The 23,705-nt window shown below is 37.9% G+C and overlaps 1 protein-coding gene across 6 annotated transcripts in view; it reads right to left on the bottom strand.

The window, feature by feature from the left end:
• Positions 1-23,705, bottom strand: part of ARFGEF1 (ARF guanine nucleotide exchange factor 1) — a gene marked incomplete at its 5' end in the record, with an annotated part of 95,019 nt that overhangs the window by 36,747 nt on the left and 34,567 nt on the right. For 5 of the 6 annotated variants that reach the window (XM_084260247.1, XM_084260244.1, XM_084260248.1 and 2 more), the window contains 11 exons: positions 389-497; positions 602-741; positions 862-961; positions 5,238-5,472; positions 8,701-8,834; positions 9,862-10,034; positions 10,711-10,824; positions 11,375-11,648; positions 13,601-13,780; positions 20,855-21,001; positions 22,051-22,207. In XM_084260247.1, the coding sequence (XP_084116373.1) occupies positions 389-497; positions 602-741; positions 862-961; positions 5,238-5,472; positions 8,701-8,834; positions 9,862-10,034; positions 10,711-10,824; positions 11,375-11,648; positions 13,601-13,780; positions 20,855-21,001; positions 22,051-22,207 (1,763 nt within the window). Of the gene's footprint in view, positions 1-388; positions 498-601; positions 742-861; positions 962-5,237; positions 5,473-8,700; positions 8,835-9,855; positions 10,035-10,710; positions 10,825-11,374; positions 11,649-13,600; positions 13,781-20,854; positions 21,002-22,050; positions 22,208-23,705 lie in introns of all 6 variants that reach the window. The other variant, XM_084260245.1, reaches the window with a different exon arrangement.

Raw genomic sequence — 23,705 nt, 5'->3', positions numbered from 1 at the left:
CGTTCTCAATCCAGCTCACTTCAGTAGTAATTTAATCAATATGAAGTTAGATGAAAGTAGGGGAGCTTCAAAGTAAGTTTTGCAATCTTCTTAAGGTTAGAAATACAGAAAATCACATGGTTTAGTCATTTTCAGTGTAGTAACTTTCTAGAAATTCATACAATTAAGAAAAGACAACTCAGACAACTTGTTCAAATGACAGCAATGCAAACTCACACATAATTCTACCAAAGAAAAAAAAAAGTATTATTCTCTCTCCTCTTTTAATGCAAGTGGTTTTACCAATCTGGACACCAACACTATCCAAATACTGGAAAATAGCACTGAACTCCTGCAGCACCACCTCTTTTCTAAAGCCACAAGAAACACATCTCATACCACATCTTACCAAGTGTTGTCTGAGAATTGGGATTTACATATTGATCCTTGCTCCACTCCACCATGCACTTCAAGATCGATACTAAGCATTCCAATCCTTTTTTCCTCAAGCTTAACTCCTAGAAAAGATTGCAGAAGCAACACATTAGTGGAATGGACAGTTTAGTCTAGACCCATTATGCCAAGAAACAAGAAGCTTCACCAAGTTTGGTGGAATTTTTACCTGAATATTGGACATGCCAAGTTCCTGGCTACCCCTTCCTTGAGCAATCTTTGATAGGTCATTAACCAGCCTTTCAAATATATTCGCTGCATTTAAATCACAATCATAGTTCACGTAGATGTCCACTACACTCTGGGCATCTATAAACAGAGTGACATTGTCAAACTTGGAACAAAAACTAGATTATTCAATGAAGGGCAAATACAGCTTTGTTCTTTAACATCAAAATGTAAAAGCTAGAACCAAATGGTGCTTAATACCTGCACATATCCTTGTCAGCGTTTGTATAACCATCCATTTATGATCAAATGAGCTAGTAGAAGTTTCCAAGATGTACAGGAAAATTTCTTTGAAGAAAACCTAACAAATATTTGAGGAAGAGGGAGAAAAATTCAGTATCTATTAAAAACACAGTCGCTAAATTTGATGGCCAATATTCTGACATAATTCTGAAAGCAGCACTTCAGAGGTACAGGAGATTAGAAAAAAGAAAGGAAGGCATGAGAAAACACAACTTATGCTTGATACACCCAAATCAGAAATCAAAATTATTACTTATATACTTCTGGTCTTTTGTCCAGCTGAAAAATTTTGGTTTATAATTTGATCACTCAAAAGCAGCAGAGCCGTGAATGATGTGAAGTCCTGAAGGCCAATTTAGCCTAATCAGAGGTCTGATGCTGCTAAGAGTCCATTTGGAATTTTCAATGGAGAGGTACAACCTCACCACAACAGATTTTCTCCCAGATGATTGTGTTACGGCACGAACGTAAGTAACAGCCACTTAGGCCAATTTAAAGTATCTGACCTTCATTAGAAGGGAAACGTCTTGACGTACAACAATCGCTCTAGAGTATTAGATTATTGGAAGCAGGGTACTGGTCAGGCACAGCATAAAACATGCAGCAGTTCTATTAACAGGAAAGTTATGCTTCCCTAGAAAAGAGATTAGTTTTCTCGGAAATCCCTTTAGTAAGATGCTCTTGCTTGGAACAGAGACTATTTCATCCCCTCTCAATTAGTTCCATTAGTACTATAGGCTGAGTATTTCAGCTGAGGATGCTTTAGGTAGGGCAGGCTTTTCTCACCTTTCCTAAACAACAGTAACTGCTTAACAGCGTATGAACTCAAAATGTGAACTGCTGCATGGCATTACATCACCATCCTACGCAGCATTACATCACTGTTCTGCACTTCTGAGGGCTCACCTCTTCATAGCCAGCTGTGGCAACCAAAATCACCGGCATATTGTTTTTTTCTGGAACGCTGCTGATAATCTCAAGCCATCAAGTACCTCTTCTCTAATAGCAACACACAAATATCCAAATACATAAACCACCCTGGCTTTTAATATTAGATAATTTCTTATACCACAGAATTTTTAGAGGTTTTTTTTTAATGCTATTAGCCAGGTAGAGATGAGCATAAGGCTAAATTCACTTGAAGTCACATGTTTGGGGAAAACCAGCACCACTGATTTTTAAACAACTTTGATGGTAAGCTATTTCCTTCAAGCAAAACACACTAATGATATTTCCATTTTATTGGCCTCTTCAGAGACAGAGACACACAGTTACTAGCCTTAAAAAGCATCTCTACCAAACATAAGGAGTTCAACACAAAACAGATCAAAGACTTTCAAGTGTTTAAATATACTCAAGAGTACTAGACTGATTTCAGCCACAACTTTACGTAATCCAAACAGAGGAAGACATAAAATTTTAATAAAGGTCATGCTACGAGCAATCCTTAGTTACATATTTGTTGTTTTCTGATTTTTTACTGAAAGACAGTAATGTTATATACCCTCTGGAACTGGGAATTAATTTTTTCTGGTAGGCAATTTTAAAAAAAGAAGTCACTGATGGAGCAGAGAAAAAAGTTTCCAGCACAAATTTCAACACAAATCTAAGCAAGAAGATTAAGTAGCTGGAAGGTCTGCATACTATGAAGACATTTTATATCTTTATGCTTCTGAGATAGGGCTGACATTGCTTCTGGACTTGGACTTGAACAGCTTTCAAAATCATACTGATTATTGATATTTGAGATACTATAAATGCTATCAATCACTATTTTACTTATTGTTCATGTCACAGAGTTGATATCCCAGGATACCAGAAACATAAACCAGAAAAAAGCTAATTATTTAGTTTGGTCAACTAAAAGTAAGAGGTTTAAGACAGCTTATTTGCACTTATCAAAGGGTAAAGTCTAGCAAAATGACACCCAAATCCCCTGATATCTAGGACTAGATTTGCTGCAAATATATTCACTGACCCATTTTGAAATACAGTTAGAGTACAACTAAGGTATGACTCAAACTATTTTAACTGTCAGAGGGCAGCATTAGTTGAATATTTAAGTCAGAGTACCACGAGAAGGTCACTTTCAACAGAGTATGAAACTATTATTTTAAAATATGCCAAAGATTTCTTACACAGATGAAGAATGCAGCCTCAATCCCAAAATATATAGATTTTGCATATTATAAATCAGAGCATATGGCTCTCCTTACAGCTCCAAGACACAAACTGAATGTGAAGTTATCTACCCACATCTTCTGAATAACCTTTAGGTTCAGTAGCTGACAGAAGAGGAATTCTTAGCTCACAACCAGGAAAAAGACTAAGTTTCTAGAAACTGCTGTCCCCCATACTTTGTAAGAGATGGATACTTTGGAAGTATGAAGCTTTTAGCTTTCGTATTTATGAGGGGAAAATGCAGCCCACTGTTTGGCGATGGTCTAAATTTAGAAAATTCTAGAAGCTACTACAATAGTGTAGAGTACCCCAGATCCAATTTTTTTCATGTATGTCTTCATTTTCTGTTTGGAATTTGGGGAAAGGATGGCAGCGACGGAAGCTCATCAAATTTCTGTCAGGGAAGCCGGATTGCAATGCATTTACCACCTACACACTGACTTGTGAGCTCTGAGAACACACAGCAAGCCCAACACTTTCTGGGAAGCAGGCTGTGTGACTGAAGAGCAGCTCGGCCCAGTCTGTCTGATGTGATGAACACTGTGTGCTCAACAAGACTGTAGTGCATGTGCACAGTTTGTCTTCAAAGTCTTCAAAAGGCATCATATTTTCAAGGCACATTCCATCAAACACCAAGCCTGCATTTCTATCCATGCTATGCTCAAGGGAATACTGGAAATGCTACTATTTCTTCTCCCAAAAGGTGTCACAATAACCTGGTAAACAACCAGAACACAAAGATACTGGCAAAGTGAGGTTCTTCCTCCAAAGCTGCCACAACATATCAACCTATACAGTGACATCCACAGATGAAGAAACCCCTGAATTCACAGTCCCTGTAACAGCAATGTTATCATCTCTCTGCATCTTTTCATGTACTAAACCTCCATGCATTTGGAGCAAGCTGTAGGCTTCAGTATTCACGTCGACTCCCAAAATATAAAGTTACTGAAATGAGCACTACGAACACACACTATTCACCATGGAATTAAGGTCTCATGGGACACAAAAGAGGGTATCCATGTGGTTCAGACCGAATTGCAGCAAGAAGCTGCTCATACCCTATGGCACAATAATTGGCAGTCAAGAACAAAGCCTCAACACGTGTCTTGCTTTTCCCCTGTGACTTCAGAATATATTCATTCAGTGAGAAAATTCACAATGTCTGTCAGGACTTGGGTAACTCTTATTGCCAGAAATATGGACTGAAATCTCTACTTATGGCCCAAGGAGCTAAATAGTGTGCACACCTTTTGAGACCTCAGGAAATGAGACTATTGTATTCAGGATATAGGGAAGTGGCTACAATAATCAAATAGCTGGGATTTCCCTAGAGAAAGAAATCTGTTCAAGTAACCTCAATGAGAATCCACAATGCATTTCAAGTCATTAATTTTTATTCTAAAATTCCTTTGCAAAACCATATATTAAGTAGTCTTTTCATAAATGTACTAGCTTTCTTGATTTCTGTACTGCTGAGCTAAAACTTCCTCATCACATTATTGAACATTGGTTGACCAATGTTACTCACAAATCTCCTCACATCTGAGTTTCAGCACCATTCTGCAGTAATACCATGCAACAGCCAACACAGAACTTTCCTCTTAAATAAATTCATAGAGTAATAGTAGTGAGTGTGGGCATAATAAATTACAGCTGTAAAAATTCACCTCAATCAGAGAGTACATCAAAGCATGTTTTGCACTATAAAATTTCTTAGTTTATGTTAATGTCTATTATCAAGTGATGCAGTGGCCTACTTCTTTATTAGGTGTTAATCTAGTTCAAATATGATGGAATTTTTTAAAAGCAGCTTTATGGAAGTTTTCCCATCTCTTTCCACTTCACCAAACCATATACCACAAGTGTCACGCTACTTCTGATTCTACTCAGTGAATCTTATTTAACCTGTAAGTATTCCAAAGGAATTGCTGCTATTTTATTTGAAGGGGGTTGCAAGCAAGTCCATCGCCACTAGGTGAAAAGAAGCTTCTATGCATGGGAAGATCTGGCAAGTCTTACACAAAAGCTTTAATTGGGCAAGGGAGACAGATTTACCTAAGCAAGGCCAAGCTACACACAAATACAAACAAACGTCCCCTTACAACTCACCCCCCTCCCTGACCCTTAAATTAAAAATTCAGGTAACGTACCTCAATCTGCATCTTTAGATGAGTCTTAAAGTTTGAGAGGAGGGTAAGAAATATGGAAAGTGAAAGTTCAAAAACTTCTGGAACTGATGAGACTCCATTTTTTGACAGTGCAACACAAAGGTACTGCTTAATAGCATTAATAAACATCTCATTTGTCCTGAAGACAGGTCCTGCATTTTGCAGGATGGACAGAAGCAACTGCAATGAAAGAATCTTCGATCGCAGCTCATGAGATCTAGAATAAAAAATGCAGAGAATCAGCTCAGTTTAAGTCGTAAAAATTAAAACACTCTCTTGAAATTCAATATACACCACTGATTTTCTATGTGGAATGTTCATGAAATTTGACACAACCTAGTATAAAAATGAGTTACAAAAAGTCGTTGATCATCTTTGTTGAAGTGGTAACTCCTCAGCCAAGAATGTGGGCAGTAATAATCTTTTCCAGTGACTGTTTCTCTCCATTACTATTGAGCCACTCTCTCCTCTGCAGCATGGCACCATGGAACAGCAGCAACAGCAGACAACTCAGCTTGTATCTGCCAGAGCATGAAGAGAAAAGTCTCTCCTTTTAATGGATGTTTTGAAGATTTCATCAAAAATATCCAACCCATCTATGGATCCCTGACTTTCCAAAACACTGAAATTCTTTCTCTATGTCCATTAGCATGGAAAGAAAGTTGAAGGGCCATAAAGACAACAGCTGTCTGTACTGCTTGGCCTACTTCTCTCAACACTAAAATATCTTCTCAAATACAGTATCAGTCACTGGCCCCACCCCGCTCCAAGAGCGGCTCTGCCTATTTTCAGCATGGCAATAGCTAAGTCAGGCAACTGCAGCGTTGTCAAGTGTTCCACGGTAACATCACGCTTCTTACAGACTGAAGTAAGCTAGAATTCATGTCAGAACAGTGCTACTACTTATGCTTTAAAAACAACAAAAAAAAGCAGCCAAAACCCAACCCTAACCCAAACCACACATACACAGAAGTGTAAGGGTATCCGTATCTATGACAATATAAAACAATTTAAATAGCATTCTGGGTGAAACCATTCACTCCTCAGACTTGTGATGTTTCCTCCCATCTCAGAAGACACTGGCTCTTCTGGGGAGTAGGTATAGACACAACTGGCTTTCCTAACCAGACAGTCCACAGCTTTCACTGAGCAATCAGCCCTGACAGAAGACTGTTATGAAATACAAGGAACAGCCACAGGAACCTTTTCATACAGTACAGCTCAGACAAGGTAAGAAGTGCTTCAAGTCAACAAGGAACACACACAGTGCTTGGATATTGCTGAATACCGCAAAAACTATGAGCTTAATGAAATAAAAAAGTAATTCCAGTCTAGCTGAAAAAAACCCACCAAAGATTAGTTAACAAGGATGTTGCAAATAAACTCGATGACTTCTGCTGGCAAACAAAAGGGTATGAAGGTGAAAATCAATCTGCAAACATTTCAAATTTATAGAATATAATCCCAAGATTAGACTTTTTGTCTGAAGATGCTTTTGAGAAGCAAAACATAGCCAGTCAAATTGAGCAAGGAGCTTGTTCCTCCCATTCCTCCTAGTCAGCTGCAGGTCAAAGTAAATGTCCCCACACAGCTCTCTGTAGGGTTCTTCAAGAAAATGCCTCGCTGCGAACACATGCACAGCTGCATGGGGATCCAACAGAACAGTGTCCTTTGATGTAAACTTTCTGCATGTATCAAGTGCGTACACAGCACCTGACTAGATCTCATACTTTGCTATAAAAAGTAAGAATTTAAATAAAATATTCAATGTTGCCTACATCCAGCAAGTTTCAGCACATAACTGAAGTCCTAACTTGCTGGTCTTATCTATTCTGTAAGCCCACTTAATTTAAAACAGTCTGAGGACTAAATAAGCGAACCTTCAAGATGTTTCTCTCTCATTTTATTCCAGGGAAGAAGGAGGTAAAGACATTAAGCAGGTTCCCAGGAAGTATAACCTAGATCTCAACTCCCAGCCTCGTTCAGTTACCTCAAATTTAGATTATTTTCATTACAGACTTCACAGCTGATTTTACTGGAAACATGATTTTAAAGAGGGTGATAGGACTTTTAAAAATTGCTGTAGATATATTATGCCTCCTCTTTCAATTACAGCATGTTTGTGATAGTTCAAAAAGCCATCAATGCCTCAGAACCACTAATAAATTCTAGGCACATCTCCAACACAGGATGCCTTCGAATGCCTTTGCAGCTAATTCTTGTTGCCCTAAATGCCATTTCCTCCAATTTGTTCTATATGAAGAGCTTAATTGGTTCCAATATGAACATCAAGGACTCCATGGATTCAGATGAGATGCTCCAAGTGCCTCAACAGCTACTGCTGCTCTTCCAGAGGCAGTTAATCCATTAAAGCCTTTAATAAATGGACATTCTTAGTCTCAGAGAGCTGTCTAAAATCACAGTATTTACACAGTATTTCCTAGGAGATAAATTCTCAAAAATTGTGAAGAAAAACCTCATGCCTCAGCCATCATTCTTGAATGTCCTGTCTGTCTACAGTGCATCACAATTTAAAGAGAGTTCTGCACGAACTCTTCAAACCCCTTCCTACTACTTTTCTTTTTTTTTAAATTATTATTAAATCCATGATAAATATCAGTGTTTAAATTAAACTATCTTAAAGTTACCTGCTATAAAAGTCAGGCCTTTGAACAGTAACGCTGATTTTATTTTGAAGAATGTCAGGCCTTTGACTGCCATGAGAAGTCACATTATAGTTTTACTATCTTAGGAACAAAAAAACATTCCTCATTAAAGTTATTACCAATTATTCCTAATGTGCAAAACCAGAACGCATATAAATCCTATCCAAGGTCAGAAAAGCAAAGTTCTTTGCCAACACTCACAACTAACTATTAGGCCCCCTTCTTACAATGAAAAATTCTCTAAGCCAAACTGAAAACTTGGTCTCTTCAGTCAGAGGACAAGGCTTCCAAAAAATCCAGATAAAAAGACTGTTTTCAAAACATTTGTGTTCTGATTAAAGAGGCTGTGAAAACTGTTCCACCAGAGGAGCTTAAATTAAGACGAACTACACCAGCGTATGTGTACTGGCTACCCGGTACACAAGAGATGTAAGAAACTGTGGGACATAAACAGCAGTTACTTAAAAGCAAGCCAACATTAGTGGGGATCAAAAATACCTGAAGACCAGCTTTACAAACCCTTCTGAAAAGCGTTATAAAGAGCAGCTAGGAAGAACAAAAAGCACAGGTGTTAAGACCCTTCTAAACAGGCACATGGGTAGCAGAAGTTGCTTTAATTTAACATACAAAAGTTGCATTAAAGCAGAAAACAACCTTTTCAAAATTTCTAGGTTCTTTTTACCATACCATTTCTCCTCAACAACTAAGGACTCTCAAAAATATTCAAATAACTTTTCAAATAGAAAAAAATAATTATGAGAACTCTTAATTCTACTTACTTGGGATCTGGCGGTCCATCTGACAGGGGCTTCATGGAGAGTTTACACAGTGACCTGAATACAAGGAAGGCATCCTTTTGTAAAATGTGGGAAAACTTAGCACCAGGGGTAGGTCCTGAAGAATTTCCAGATTCCTAAAGAAGTTAACATATTTCAGTATTCCATTTTGCATTAGCAGGGTGTGTAGGGAAATCCCCACCTCCTAGCAACAAGAAGTTAACATACTATACAAACATAACCAATTCACTACAGCTTTATGGTCTCAAGACTAAGCTAAACCAGTCCAGTTAAAATGCACATGCTCACTAATAAACTGCCACCTCGGTAAAATTCAGAATTAATTAAAGACTGTCAAGAAATTAGGTAGGTCAAATTTAAGTAAGGTAACTTGCAGTCAGTTGCCTTCAGGTGTTTTCAGTGGGTAACTAGTTTAAAAAAAAAACAACACCCCAAACACAACACCTTGACATTTTAATAGAATGGGAGTAATTAAACATCTGTGACAAGATACATTTGCTAGAATTTCCATGGTACAATAATCACCCTTATTACTAAGATCTTGCAACTCCGTGTTGCCGTGTAAGAAGCGTTTAATGTTAATCTTCTATGGTATGGCGTATGTGACCACAGCTTCCACAGTTTCAAATCTATTATTCCCAAACCTCATTACCCACTGAACTTTGATTGCAGATAACCTCTGTCAGTTGATAGCTCATTCATGTAGATATCCAACATAACAGAGGAAGCATTTTCACATCTTTTTTTGTTAAGGAAAATCAAAACCTCTCAGACATGCCAATTTTTATCTGAAACCACTGAAATAAGGTCATACTATAGGCTTGAAATTTCTATTTATCATTTGAAAAAACACACTAAAATTATACAAGTATGTCTATAGTTTCCAGGAGCACTTGAAAAACAGGGAACTGAAAATACACTAGAATAAAAAGTGCATCAAATGCAAAATCACAAAAAATTAATTTGAATGGTGCATTAAAATAGAATAATACTTAGAACATAGCTTATTACCTGAAAGTCATCTGAACAACTTCTCTTATATTATTACACTAAACAGTCTGCACAAGTGTGTGTGCAACATGTGAAGTATATTACTTTTTCATTTTTTTTTTCCTGTATTTCCTAATTTATTACTGCCTGTACCTGAGTATCGTTGGAAGAGACAGATAATCTGTCATCAGGTAAAGATGGTGTGTAAGCAACAGAAATTGGAGTCCCTGGAATTCCATTTGCCTGAATGTTTTCACTGTCGCTGCCATCCTCTAACGTAACAATTGTCCCATCACCACTTGCATTTTCAGCAGTCCCTTCCACATCTATCAGAAAAGATATAAAAATTACAAATAAGTACTGCATAAGAATGCAAATTAAAAAATGCTTTTAAATCTGATGTTTAAAAATTAAAACAATCATAAGCAAGGATGAGCCTAAGGCAAAATTCAATCATAAGCAAGGATGAGCCTAAGGCAAAATTCATATTGTATTATATACCTTAAAAAAATTCCAAATACTCTTAAGTCCTACTAATGAAAATTACAATTAAAAATACTTAAAACTTTACAACCACTCTGCCAAATTTCCAAGAAGTTTTGGGGTGAGGGGAAGAGAGGTAAGTCACTGAGTTGATATACACATTCCAGAAAACTGAAAAATGTAGTGCTGCACTGCTACTACAGAGCCAGACCCATTTGTGGAGAGATTATGTGGTAACAAAAGATAATATTAATAATAACAACAACAACAACAACCACCCTAATCAGAATTTGTATTTTAAAAACGTTTGTCTCAAATATAAGGAGTGTCTAAATCTTCTCCATGTTACTGCTAACTACTGCACGGCTAAGGTCAAACAAATGAAAGCGTTTTCTTCTGCATATAAGTGTTATTTACATAATCACATATTTTAATTAAATATTCAGAAGTGTTAGATTTATTTTAATGCAACGATTCAGACTGCAGTTGCTGTTGACTGGACAAATATTAATATAATACCTCCAACTACTATGTTCACCATTTCCTGCACAATACTTTCTACAATTTCTTGTGCCTTCTCTTCACACTCATTGCTTTCACCATCATATGTTCCTCCATCAGCTTTAGAAAGACCTTTAAAAAGAAAAGCCCAAACACATAATGAGAAACTTGGAGATTAAGGAGATAATTTTACTTGAATTTAGTATTTAAAATTAAATTACAGATCTATTAATAGGAGACTGTATGTTTTTAAAAAACCCAACATGTTTGGATGCTTTGAAAACACTATTTGCAATACATAAGTATTCCAGCATTTAACCTGTAAATGGTAATTAATCAACAAACCTATACCACCAAAAGACATCAATTTTGTACATTCACATACATTAAACACTGAAAACTTACTGGTATTGAGACTCTATTCTCAAATACTGATATAATATTACATAGGTGCAAAGAGAAACCTTTGCTACAGCGACTACAAGCGCATGCAGGATTGAAGGATACTTGTGATAAAGTTTAACAGTGGCAACAAGGACAACAGGCACTTCTGCATTAGTCAACTATTTGAAAATTTATGGCCAACTCCAGATTTTGGAGAGGTAAAATAAGAAAATCCTCAGGCCTTTCTTTCTACAGACCATTTCCCTCCCTCCATGAAACAGAAATACACACTGATTACTTTCTGCTGCTGTGGCTTGGTCAGCTTCTGTCTGTTCATTTTCAGCACTAGAAAGATCAGATCCATTTTCTGCCTCTATATCTTCTTGAAGGTTCTTGTCCACATCATTTGTGCTGTGGTCAAGCTCTCTCTCATGTTCTTTGGACAGCTGATCAGTCTGTGTTGGAATATGTCTCAATTGAGGTGACTCAGGCTCATGATGGCTTACTGGAGACTGCTGTAGATGATGTTGCTGTCTGTGTCTTTCCTTTTCCATCTGTTTGGCTTCCTGAAGCTACAAAGACATTGCAATCACACAATTTTCACTACCAAAACAATGAACTCTATACATATTGTATGCATTATTTTATAAACATGAAATCTCTATTGTCTCAGCTTACACAGTGCCTTCCTAAAGCTGTAAAAGTTTAAGAAAATACATCATTATAAATTATTTTAACATTACAGGATAAATCTTTGTGAGAGGGCTGCTTCCAAACTATGCTCACTGCACTTAACCATACCTTCACTGTGGAAGAGCAATGACTAAACTACACATGTTGTCTGCCTGCACTGAGAAAGTTCAACCACTAGATGTGACAATATACAAGGGCTGCATGGAGAAACATCAAAGCAGCTTTTATTCTTTTTTTTGAAAGCTCTCACAAAGAGAAACACATTGGAGAACTCAGGAGTCTTCTGGTATCCCACAAGCATGTGGTATTAAGGGAAAAACTAAAAAATCCAAAAAACCCCAAAACTCCAAAACCAGAAATGTGAGTTAAAACTTAAAGAAGCAGAACTTCCAAAACACTATAGAATAGAGATCCTCAGTAAGATATGATCATGGGTAAAACTGTAAGACACAGACTATCTTAGTTTCATAGTTCTTTGACCTGGAATCCCTGGAAAGGGAACAATTTCCGTAACTTGTCTAATGGCTGTTGTCTGAATCCATTAAAGTCAGACCAAAGTAGGGTGTCCATTGAGGGGATGCTCTAAGAGCCTGCATTCTATCCCTGCACAGGCCAGTGTTTATTAAAAGTTTTATAACTTTTTAACTGTTATTTTCACTACTATGATCTCAACTCTTTATTCTTCCACTTAAACCTTTCTGTGCTGCATCTTTTGGTGTGCTACAGATTCCTGAGTAGGTACTACCTTCCAAATTACAGCTCAAATAATTCCTTCCAGCACTTGTTAGCAGTCATATTAAAATAATTGCCATGATTGTGCAAAACAAGTAGAACTGTTTATCAACTTGTATAAAGACCAGACTTATCATCTGGCAAAACTGAAGCCTTCCAGTGTAGTATAAGAATCGTCATCATCATCCTCTTCTACATTAATGTCCTTAAAAGGTCAGTAACTGCACAGATTTCTCAAAGCACTCAGGAAATGCATGGCTTTTGACATGAAATCATAGAAGTAATGTCTCATAGATCTCTGACTGTGATGTATCATGTACCAATGGGCAGCTGCTTCTGAGAGAACGGCAAGTAAGAAAGTACTACATAATTTTAGAGAATACTTAAGAGTTTTTAATAATACAGCAGAATTACTTGTACAAGTAGCTAGACATTCAAACAGTTCTCAAATCTGGGCATCTTTTTCTTGTTTGGATTTTGTCTTGGTTTGTTGTTGGCTTGAGTTTTTGGTTTGGTTTTTAAATAGGAATTAGGCCAATTACTTTGTTTTATTGATCTTTATCACCATTCATGGGGCATATGCTGGGGTCCCTGCTGACAACTCACAACAGTAATTTCAGTGATAAACATCTGTTAGTGACTACTACACATTAAAATGTTAAAAAATGGAAATGATTACATGACTGGAAAGTTGGGGGGGGTTAATCATGGCTTCTTTGGTGTTACCATCACAACAACATTGGAGCATTTCACTAACACTAAAGTACTCCATACACACTCTCTCCTATGTCGGAAGTGTGGCACCTCTTGACAGCCTGACAATAGAAACTGAAGTTGAATACATCCATTAAATATAGAGAAGTTTTAAATCCTATACACTACCACCATTCCCCCAGACCCACATTTCACACCTCTTGCAGAGTGCAAAGCAAAGAAAAAAAAAAAGAACACTGTAAGATACCAGATTCTTTTTTATTATTATTATTCTTTTAAAAGCACACGTTGAAAAGACTGAACGGTTTAATAATGACAAAACAAATCTCTCAAGCTGGTTTGCTTTTAAGAGCTAGCTTCTATGTAAAGATAATGAGATACTCACTGCTTGATTTTCCATACGTGCAAAAATGACATTCAGCATTTGTGTTAGAGTGGCCTTGGCTGTGGTTTGATTTATGAGGTTTTTGCTTGCTAGATAGATATTGTAACATGTTCTTACAGCCTGTAGTACTGTTCCTTCGTGGATTTCTATGTGTTGAGATGTTACTGCAGTGAGCAAAGCCTGAATACACAAACACAAAACTTTTTGTATCAATCAAATAGTTTCCAAATGAACATAAACACTGGATTACTTTTAAAATACAGCTAAGTACACATCTTGAACTGCAGTGCTTACATAATCTTGCAGACTTATCAGAACATCACACATACCAGTTACAGGAAAGTGTTTTTTAATCAACATATCTAGGAAATATGTGTTTCATAGCATATAACAGCAAGAAGTAACCAACAGTTATCAGACAGTAGTTAATAAAAGTCATCCTAGAATTTTCTAGACACAAAACATGAACAACAAACTACCCATTCAAATCTGGAAAGCATTTCAAAGCGTCAAACAGCTGTTTTACAAAAAAATGTAAATATGAAGAACAAGGACTGAGTGTGACTTTCTGTAGCTATAAGTGGGACAATGACCCTTTCTAAACACTCTTTGGTTAGATGCTAGAATACTGTGGTGCTCCTCTTTGTACAAATTAACTCTTTTTCCATTTCAGCTAGTGTTTGCTTCTTTAAAAAAAAAAAAAAACACAAAAAACCAACCCAGAACCCAGGCAAATAAGCCTCTGAAAGATAAGGTAACACAGAAGTAAGGAACACGTTATATTTACATGTGGTAGAGGCAGGCTGGATTAAAGAGCAGAAATAGAGGCAGATGAAAGCTGTGTCTTCACTAGGAGTGAAGGCACTGTCAGAGGTGCATGTTGGAGAGTGGAAGGAAAAGGGAAGGGCCTGGTCTGCAACAGAAACCTGTTTACACTGACACATTGTACTCCAGTTGACTAAATCAGGGAATTTTACACATTAACGACTCTGACAAAGTTAATGACTTAATGGGACATTTAGGGCAAATAAGAACGAACTAGAAGCACTGGAAAGTTTCCCTTAGTTAAAAACAAAAGTTATTTTAAGCACTGTGTAATTTCTTTCATTAAAACATGCCTCATTTTTCTTACTGACATTGTCAGTGCCTCTGCCCACACGTCACCAACAAGTGGACAAAGAGTGTTCATTGTTCACTCAAATCACTGTACAACTTAACAGGAAAATCAACAAAAATCAACAACCCATCTCACTGAGCTGCTGCTGAAGAGGTCTAAATAAGTAGTTCACTTAAGGGCCCTTCTTATTTTACCTGTGGTGCCTCAGTTCTCTCGTCAGTGAGCACAGGAGTGTTCATATATGGATGACTGTACTTACATTTCTTACTGAGAGTATACATTTTTATCTGCATGACCACTAAACAGCATCTCATGCTACAAAGAAGTACTCCCTAAATGCCCATTAGAAGTTTAGTTTATGTAAAAATAAAATACAAAATACCTCCCACCCAATGAACTGAAGAAATGACAGAGTTAGACAAACTGCAGATAACTGGCCTGGTAATAATACTCTTTTTTTTTTTCCTCCCAAAATTCAGTTTACATGTCATCAGCTTTCTAAAATCAGGAAGTGCTAAGCTGAAATTCATACCACTATCCTTAATTCACCTCCCCGCTCTGCGCAGGGATTCAGTACCTCCACAGAACTTATCAATACCCTGCTCTTGCCAATGGAAACATCATGCAGGGAAGAGGACATAGAAAAGCTGTAACAAAGTCCAGTAACTTATCTGAATGGAGACCAGTGATAAGTGGTGTCCCTCAGGGTCTGTACCGGGACCAGTGCTGTTTAACATTTTCAGTGATATGGCCAGAGTGGCAAATCTGCAGATGACACCAAGCTGTGTGGTATGGTTGATGTGCCTGAGGGATGGGATGTCAGCCAGAGGGGCCCTAACAAGTTTGGAGTGGGCTCATGTGGACCCCAATGAGGTTCAACAAGGCCAAGTGCCTTCTTTAACAGAATGAACCTCAAAGAACTTTGTCTACAAAGTTAGTTTAAAAAATAAAATGAGTAACTCCTGAAAACAAGCCAAACTGGTGGAGCCCAGGCATAAACAGACAAATACTTTTTCCAAAGCCCAACTGTTTCTGTCTAAATACAGTAAGTATTTAGCGTTAGTTAAGATTTCTTTCACCCAATACCAAAAAGGTAACAGAAACACATACACTTAACAATACCTCAGTTTAAGAAACACCCAAAATTTCTTGCTTGGAAGAGAAGGTCTCTTGCTGCCTAGCATTCAGGACACTGATGAAGGGGAGGGCACAGCCACAGCTTCTCCAGGCAACCTGTGCCAGTGTCTCACCACCCTCATTGTAAAAAAATGTCTTCCTTATAGGTAAACCTACTTTCTTTCAGCTTAAAGCCACTACCCTTTGTCCTGTCACTCTTCGCCGCTGCGAACAGTCCCTCTCCAGCTGTCTTGTAGGCCTCCTTTAGGTATAATAGGAGACAATGTCTAATAGCAGAATAAGGTGACAAGACTATGGATGGATTATGAGATCTTTTGTTTTAATTGGCTTGACAGCCTGAATTTCAAAGTTGCCTCAATATGCTTGTTATGACTACTAGAACTTGGTTCTTTTCACACCACCTGATAAGGGGGTGTGGAGGCAAAGAAATGTTTACACACACACCTCCTTAACATATTAATCCAAATTACAACAACTTCTATGCAGACTGAAAAATTAGTCTTTCCAGCAGGGCATCTCCTTGCAGATATTAAAGAGTTTAACTTGGCTGTGGAGGTCCTGACAGTCAGTTCTTTGGGTTTCTTTCCCTCCCAGGCACTAGAGACAGCAAACCCTAATGACTACTAGACACGTTTCTAAACTGATAAGCATTTAACTTTGATATTTTGCTAATATGTTTCATATTCCTTCCAATTCAGAGCCATCCTCAGGCTATTTGTCATGCTCACTTCATGCCTCCCATTTCTCCTCCTCTACTATCACAATTTAGCAGGAATACGTGAACAAGCACAAGGCAAGAACTATTTTACAAGTGCTTTCTGAGAACATCCTTCCCTCTTGGCAGCTTCCATTTAGGGCTCAATGCAACAGCACGCACCAATATCCTCTCACTCTGTAGCACAAAACACTACATCATTACCACAACTGGCATGACAGTTAAACCCCAAGAAACCACAGGTCACAATCAGAAGTGGCAACCCTGCTGCTCTGAAACCCTTGTCAACTCAGATGTTAGAAAACTAATCCTTCCCTTTCTCACTTTATCAGTTTTCAACAGATTAATCCCCAACTTTACTCTGTGGTCAAACAGCTACTAGATGCAATGCAAGGAGGAAGACAAGGGAGAGAGATGAGTAGAAGGCTCCCTTCAGTACCTGAAGGGGACCTACAGGAAAGCTGGGAAGGGACTGCCTGTAACGTGTAGCAATAGGAGGAGAGGCAATGGTTTTAAACTAGAGCAGGGTAGGTTTAGTTCAGACATTAGGAGGAAGTTCTTTGCTCTGAGGGTGGTGTAACACTGGAACAGGTTGCCCAGAAGTGGTAGAGGCCCCATCCCTAAAGACATTCAAAGTCAGGCTTGACGAACCTCTGAGCAACCTGATCTAGTTAAAGGTGTCCCTATTTACTGCAGGGGGGTTGATCTAGATGACCTAAAGGTCTCTTCCAACCTAATACATTCTATGATTTTAAGACAACCACCTCAGCAACACTCCTCAGTTAAGCAGGATTACACAAAGTCTCAATAGTTGATTCAGAGAGAGTATTACATGCATGTCAGGACAAGGGATGGGGTAGGACAACATCTGTGAGAAAAAAGCCTCTGCAGAGGTACGAACAGCTAGCTACTGCAGTGGCTCTATTGACTATGGAGTCCCAAGCATTAGGTTGCTCTTTTCTACCATGGTAAAGATTTGCTGTTCAAGGCTGTTTGTAGCTGAGTTCCCACTCCTTCTGGTCACACTTAGCTCATCTGTTTTCATCCAATATCTTCAGTAAAACCTAAAGGGAGATGATTTTTTTAAAAAAAGCAAAATAAAAAAGCCGATTTTTCTGTACTCCTTCCCTTTGCTGTTCTTCAGGCACAGAAAGAAACCTTTATAAAAAGCCTGTTAGCACTCCTACATTATCCTTGAAGTCCTTACGCAAAAGCTTTGTCACAAAGCCTGCAAAAATACCAACAGCCATTGAGCCTTCCTTGTCCTGAAACTTCTCCGTATCATCCTGACTGAAGACTGTTTCCTATTCCTTGCAGTCCTTCACACCTATTGCTCTGCATTTGAGAAAGACCCAGCTGCTCTGTGCTTCTACCTAGTTACTATAAAGCAAGCTTATTTGTTTTTACAAGCAACCATCAGCTGGATTTGGGAAAGGAGAAAAATCTTCAGGGTCATTTCTCAAGTTAAAGATTACTGCATCTTTGTATGACACCCATAGTTACCCTGAAGCATGTTTGCCTATTTAGTGTATTTCCTATTGTGTAAAATGAGGTACTGGAATAGTACAGGAAGTATCTTGATTTGTGAGACAAATGGACACTGGTCATACTGACACCGTGACAGGCTGTAAAAAGACATACAGGAATCGACCTTATGAACAGTCTGTTGCACATGGAAGACTCCAAAAGTGGTCACTAAAATAACATTCAACTTTTCAAACTACAACTGTCGAGGACTTAGTAACTGTTGTTTGCTGAACACGAGCAAGTTAAGCTGTAACAGCACCTCTGCACTAAGAAATGCTTACTGTACAGCAGTCCAAGGAAAGAAAACATCAATGAGGATAAACAGTTGATCCCATGTCCCACCCTTCTTCCTCATCTCTAATCTGTTTTTATAGATTCAAAAAACTTAGTATTATTTTTGTCGTAATTGTAGTTGTTTAGGAACAGAAAGGCCAGACAGAAATGTAAACAGAACTTCAACCAAAACCTCTCCAGGTGTCAACAGGTAGTTCACACTCACACTACAAATGCCACAGTACCCCTAGCAGAGCAAGCCTGACTGGCAAAATCAGGTTCAAGGGAGGCTGAATTAAACATAATTTGAATACACAATTTTCCATGGCAGCAGTAGCCTTATCACTTGATTTTATATACCTGCCCCAACAATCTCCACCATAACAGAACAAGAACTTGCATGACTTCCCATCAAAATTATACTAAATCAAAGTAAACTACAAGTGGAAGGAAAGAAAACACCAGTTTCCCAGTCTGGTTTATCACAGAACAAAGCGATTACAGAGATGGGACCATGCAAGCAGAAAAGTTAAAACTGGCCACCAACTATGTGAACTACCATCAGACACACCTCTAAGCTGAGATACCTAACAAGAGGTAAATTACACTCCTCAGTCTCAGCAAGATTATTTCCTTGGTAGTCAGCAGAAAGGTATTTTCAGAACACCTGAACAGTCACTCCAGTTGCTGGGAACCTGCTTAAGATGATTTCACCACTGGAATGTCACTTAGTAATTAGCAAACAGCACCACGTGTTAACTCTTAGTCAAGGCTGGCTCCCAGATCTTAGACTGAGGGCAGCACACAATGTGAAGGCCATCCATTCAGCTCCCAGAACAGATAGCCCTCCAGGGAGAAAGGTGTCTGAGTGATCAAGTTTCTCAGATGTTACTGTGGTGCTGGTGATGCAGTTGCCCTGTGAGAGAACTGCTCGTGTTCTGAGCAACAGCCTGGGAGTCCCAGAACTGGAAGTGGGAGATCCAGGTCTCCTGCCTTGTATCTTCCTGATGGAATTAAAATTATACAGAGAACATACTTACTAATCACCAGAACCACAGAAAAGTTTAAAAAGAAATGTGATTCACCCTTCATATCATACTGAAGAAGTGGGGTCCACACTCAGCCCAGAACTGAAGAGTTATGAAGCCTTAGAGAATCCAACTGACTTGGCAGTTTCATTATTACCCCATAGTCAAACCTTCTGGTCTTTGCTAAGGTTTCTATTTTGGCTGTTTTTTGTAGTGTCTTGTATAGAACGCTGGACAAGCACGGTGTCACAACCAAACCAGTACTCTCCACTTTCCCAGGCATTCCAACATGGCAATTAGCTAAGTCAGTCAAAAACATGAAGCCACTAAATGAATTTACACACTTAATGCCCTTCACAATTGCTGAAGAATTTACTTTCTCAACTATTTTCTTGGACAGAAGGAATTTCAGCTCACAGATACCCCCTATCAGGCAGGACATTAATTATCTTGACCAAGGGCACACAGGACCTTGTATCTCAGAGAACATACAATGGCTTCAGCATCAACAAAAACTTCCCTCTTGCAAGATGAAAAATGTCCTAAAAGCTCCACCAAAGCAACACGACAAACCTGACACCAGCAGCACAAACCAACATTTGTAACTGTCCACGGAGAATTTCAGTGTTAAGAAAGGAGAAGATTCGAGCTATGAAAAGAATTAAAAGAACAAAATACCTTCTTTGCATTAAAACAAGTAAACATGATCTGCAAGACATGTCAACACCTCATAACATACATATACAAAAATATGAGGTAACAACTACTCCATTCTTCATAACTAATTTGAACTGTATTCTTCACTACTGATGATGACCACAACCATGTGAAGACTACTGCTAAATGGAGGAAAGTATGGTATTCACAGTAGATGGCTAAGTTCTGTAAGTTGGCATAAAAGTTTCCCATAATAAATATGCATAATTAATAAGTGGAACCAGAAAACTTCTCAAGTTCCCCAGAACCACTTATTTGTACAAACTCCCATCTGCAATGCTTATATAAGCTATGGAAAGAAACTCCAGACTTCCTTCAAACAAAAGTCTGTGACAGAGCAGCACAAAGCTACCGTGGTAATGCCTGACTGCCAGGTCTAATTGCAATCCATAAAATAATTCCAAAATGGATTTTAAAATCTGGTGCTTAATTATCATCTTCCTCACTGGGAATGCAGGATTATTTGACAGTAATTCCTCACAATTAGAGAGCTCTACTGATCTGCTGTGAACAAAATTTCACCCAGTGGTCTGTGCACAAGATTCCAGGAATTCACCCAAAACACAGTGAGAGTGAATAGGGAAAGGACAGACAGTTTCCATCTCAAAGAAACAAGATCAGGAAAATATTTTAAAATTACTGTTACATTTAAAATAAAACATTTCTGCCTTTGACCTCTGAGGCCACAAATGTCTTCTTGCTGCCACCACTACAAATACTGGAAGTATTATTTGCGTTACCTTTATTATTTGTAGCTGAACTCCTTCGTCTGTTTGAGGCCCCTGAAAACAGCCACATATTGTCTCAATAATTCTATCAATTAATTTTTTGCCTGGAGCAGTACTGTCTGGAGCATTCCCCGTCAAGTGCCCATATGCTATAAGTTTCTGGAGAGGAGAAAAAAAACACACACATAAATAAGAACTTAAAAAGTAAGTCATTTTTTTGTTGTAATAAAGAAATTAACTTGATAGCTCTAACTTGTGTACATTTTACCCCAAGTCCAATAAAACATCAAGGATTTTTAAAAAATATCCTCCAGATTTATTAAATTTTCACTCAGCAACTGCAATGCAAAGTTTTTCACTGAGCTCAACACCAAAACTCTTGTACATCAGTTAATGATTTAAAACAAGCAGGATTCTACAGGATTCTAAAAACTAATTCTGAACACACCAGTCTGTAAATGTTGTCAGCACACAGATGTTTTTAATACCAGATAAGCCAGCTGCAAATTATTTCTATTTAAGCAACTTCCTAGTCTTCTGGTTTAAGCATTCTATTATCTCCTTCTCCCTCTGATAGTCTGAAATGGAATTTACTACAAAATTTTAAAAAATCCTCTTCCAAACACTTCAGGTATGAGTGTATTTGTGTATTTCCATGGTGCACCTACTTAAACACCGAGTAGCAAAGCATCATCCTGCGACAGCGTGCCAGGCCTGGATGTGCCTGACAACACAAACACGTTAATTGAGTTCACTGCTGGGCCACTCAGGAGAAGGCAATGGCTAAATTCCATGCTGCAGAATCTGTTTCAAACATGTTACAGGAGCCTATGAGCTTACAGAGACTAAACATCTCCAATGGAAAATATTTGACTGCAATTACAAAGTGGATAAAACACATTTGATAATGCTGTACCTGCTGTGTTAGTTCAACACGTAGATCTACACATGAAAATAGGTAGCTGTACACTAAGATAATAAAACTGATCCAAGCGTGTAACTGTTGTATTGAGTACACAAAGGAATAAATGCACTGCATAATAAATAAACATACATTGACCTTTTGTGAGAAATACATTCAATTTGCTTGTGTGTGTGGTAAAGTAAAATAATAGAAAAACAATGATAGGGTTTGTTATATACAACTGCAGTTCCCCTCCAAACCAACAGGAAGTTATAGCTGTCAGTTCAATCAACGTCATACAGACCTGTAAACAATCGAGGGATGTACTGACAATCCTGGGGCACTTCGACTGGCATGCCAGTTCAAATGGTAGGAAGTATTTGTCCGCTTCAATGAAGCTTGTCTTTGATTTCACAGGTGGAAGAGTGCTTGAACCAGGCTTTGCTTCTCCATGAGGGGGACTAAACAGAATGACTGTGTTAGAATGCTCGAAGTGATCACACAAACAGTTCTCACCCACCACGATGCTCATGAGCATAAAATAAAATATCAAGAAAATCAACATTAGGAAAGAGTACCTTCCACAGAGTAACATGGTAATATGGTCATATAAATATCATCACTATGGTAAGATGGTCATTAAATATTCTTAACTAATTTATACTTTATCCTTCTCCGTTATGGATCAGGCAAATCGACCTATTTGCACACTAAGTACATAGTCAGTGGTCCCTGACAGTTTGAAGGCATAAAGACTTGTTTCCTCTGAAAACAGGAAAAGATTCCCCTTCCTTGGTTGGTGAAGGAACAGGGAAAATCCATTCAATATAATTTCCACATTAAATGACAACTCCGGAAGAAACTGCATCTGTTACTACCAGAACAGATGAAAATGCAGCTTGAAAAAAATTTTCATGACTCTGAGAGTTAAGAACAACTCAACTACATGATATGAGTTTGGTTCAGTACTTTAGAGAAAGTACATCTAATTCTGGAGATTAAATCATATCTGATCTTCAATCCCTGACACACTCAGGGGAAAAAAACCCAAACAAAAACCACCAACAAAAATAAAACCCAAACCTTTGCTCTATCTGTGCTTCAGATGGCACCACAGAATTTAAGTTCAGTGGTTATGAATGTATCTCCTGGGCAATGTATCTAAAATGACTAACTGTACAAAAACTGAGAATATTAGTAACTGTTGAAGTCTTACTGCTTACAGCCCTTTTAGAAAGGGCATGCTTATCAATCCCTAGAACAATTAAGAATGAGTAATTTTTCCTTAATCTGTGTGCATCAACCTAGCTTGCCTTTGACTCAAAGCAAGATGTTGAGATTTTTTCAATTCACAGAACACCTCACCATCTTTATATAAAGGATTCCTGACCTTTTCTGTGTACACATATCTTTACATAAAAGGTAAACTGCACCATCTTACACAGTCTTGATAAATGGTGTATATATATAAAAAAGAACATAACTTTGTATTCTGTGATGATGAAATACAGAAGTTCCTGCTGTAATTCAAATATATCTTTACAGAACAACTGATTGCAAATCCAGGCCCCATGCATTTGCTGGAAATTAAATTAGATGCTTCAAGTAATGCAGATGGCAGAAAATAGATGTTTTTCATGTTGCTGAGGTAGAAGAATGAACTGTTGAAGAGTTTACTATCAATCCAAAGAATGAATGTAGGCCCATGCATCACAGAAAGCCTTAAGCTAACCAATACAACAAATTATTAGCTTCAGCCTTTCAAAGAACAAGCTGAATTTTCCTTGAGAAGATGGTCTGGTGCCACATTTCAACAGTTAGGCTGCTTAAAAAGGACACAAAGTCCAATAGTAAATAATTAGTGTTAAGATCCTTCTTTCTGCTAAATAACTTTTTTTTTTTTTTGGAGGGTTTAAGGATTTCTTCCAACCTTTTGTTTTTTAAATTCCCCTAGAGTAC

This window comes from Gallinula chloropus (genome assembly GCF_964237585.1).
Source record: "Gallinula chloropus genome assembly, chromosome: 2".
In the NCBI taxonomy this organism is placed as follows: Eukaryota; Metazoa; Chordata; class Aves; order Gruiformes; family Rallidae; genus Gallinula; species Gallinula chloropus.
This window is presented reverse-complemented; position numbering and strand designations above follow the sequence as displayed.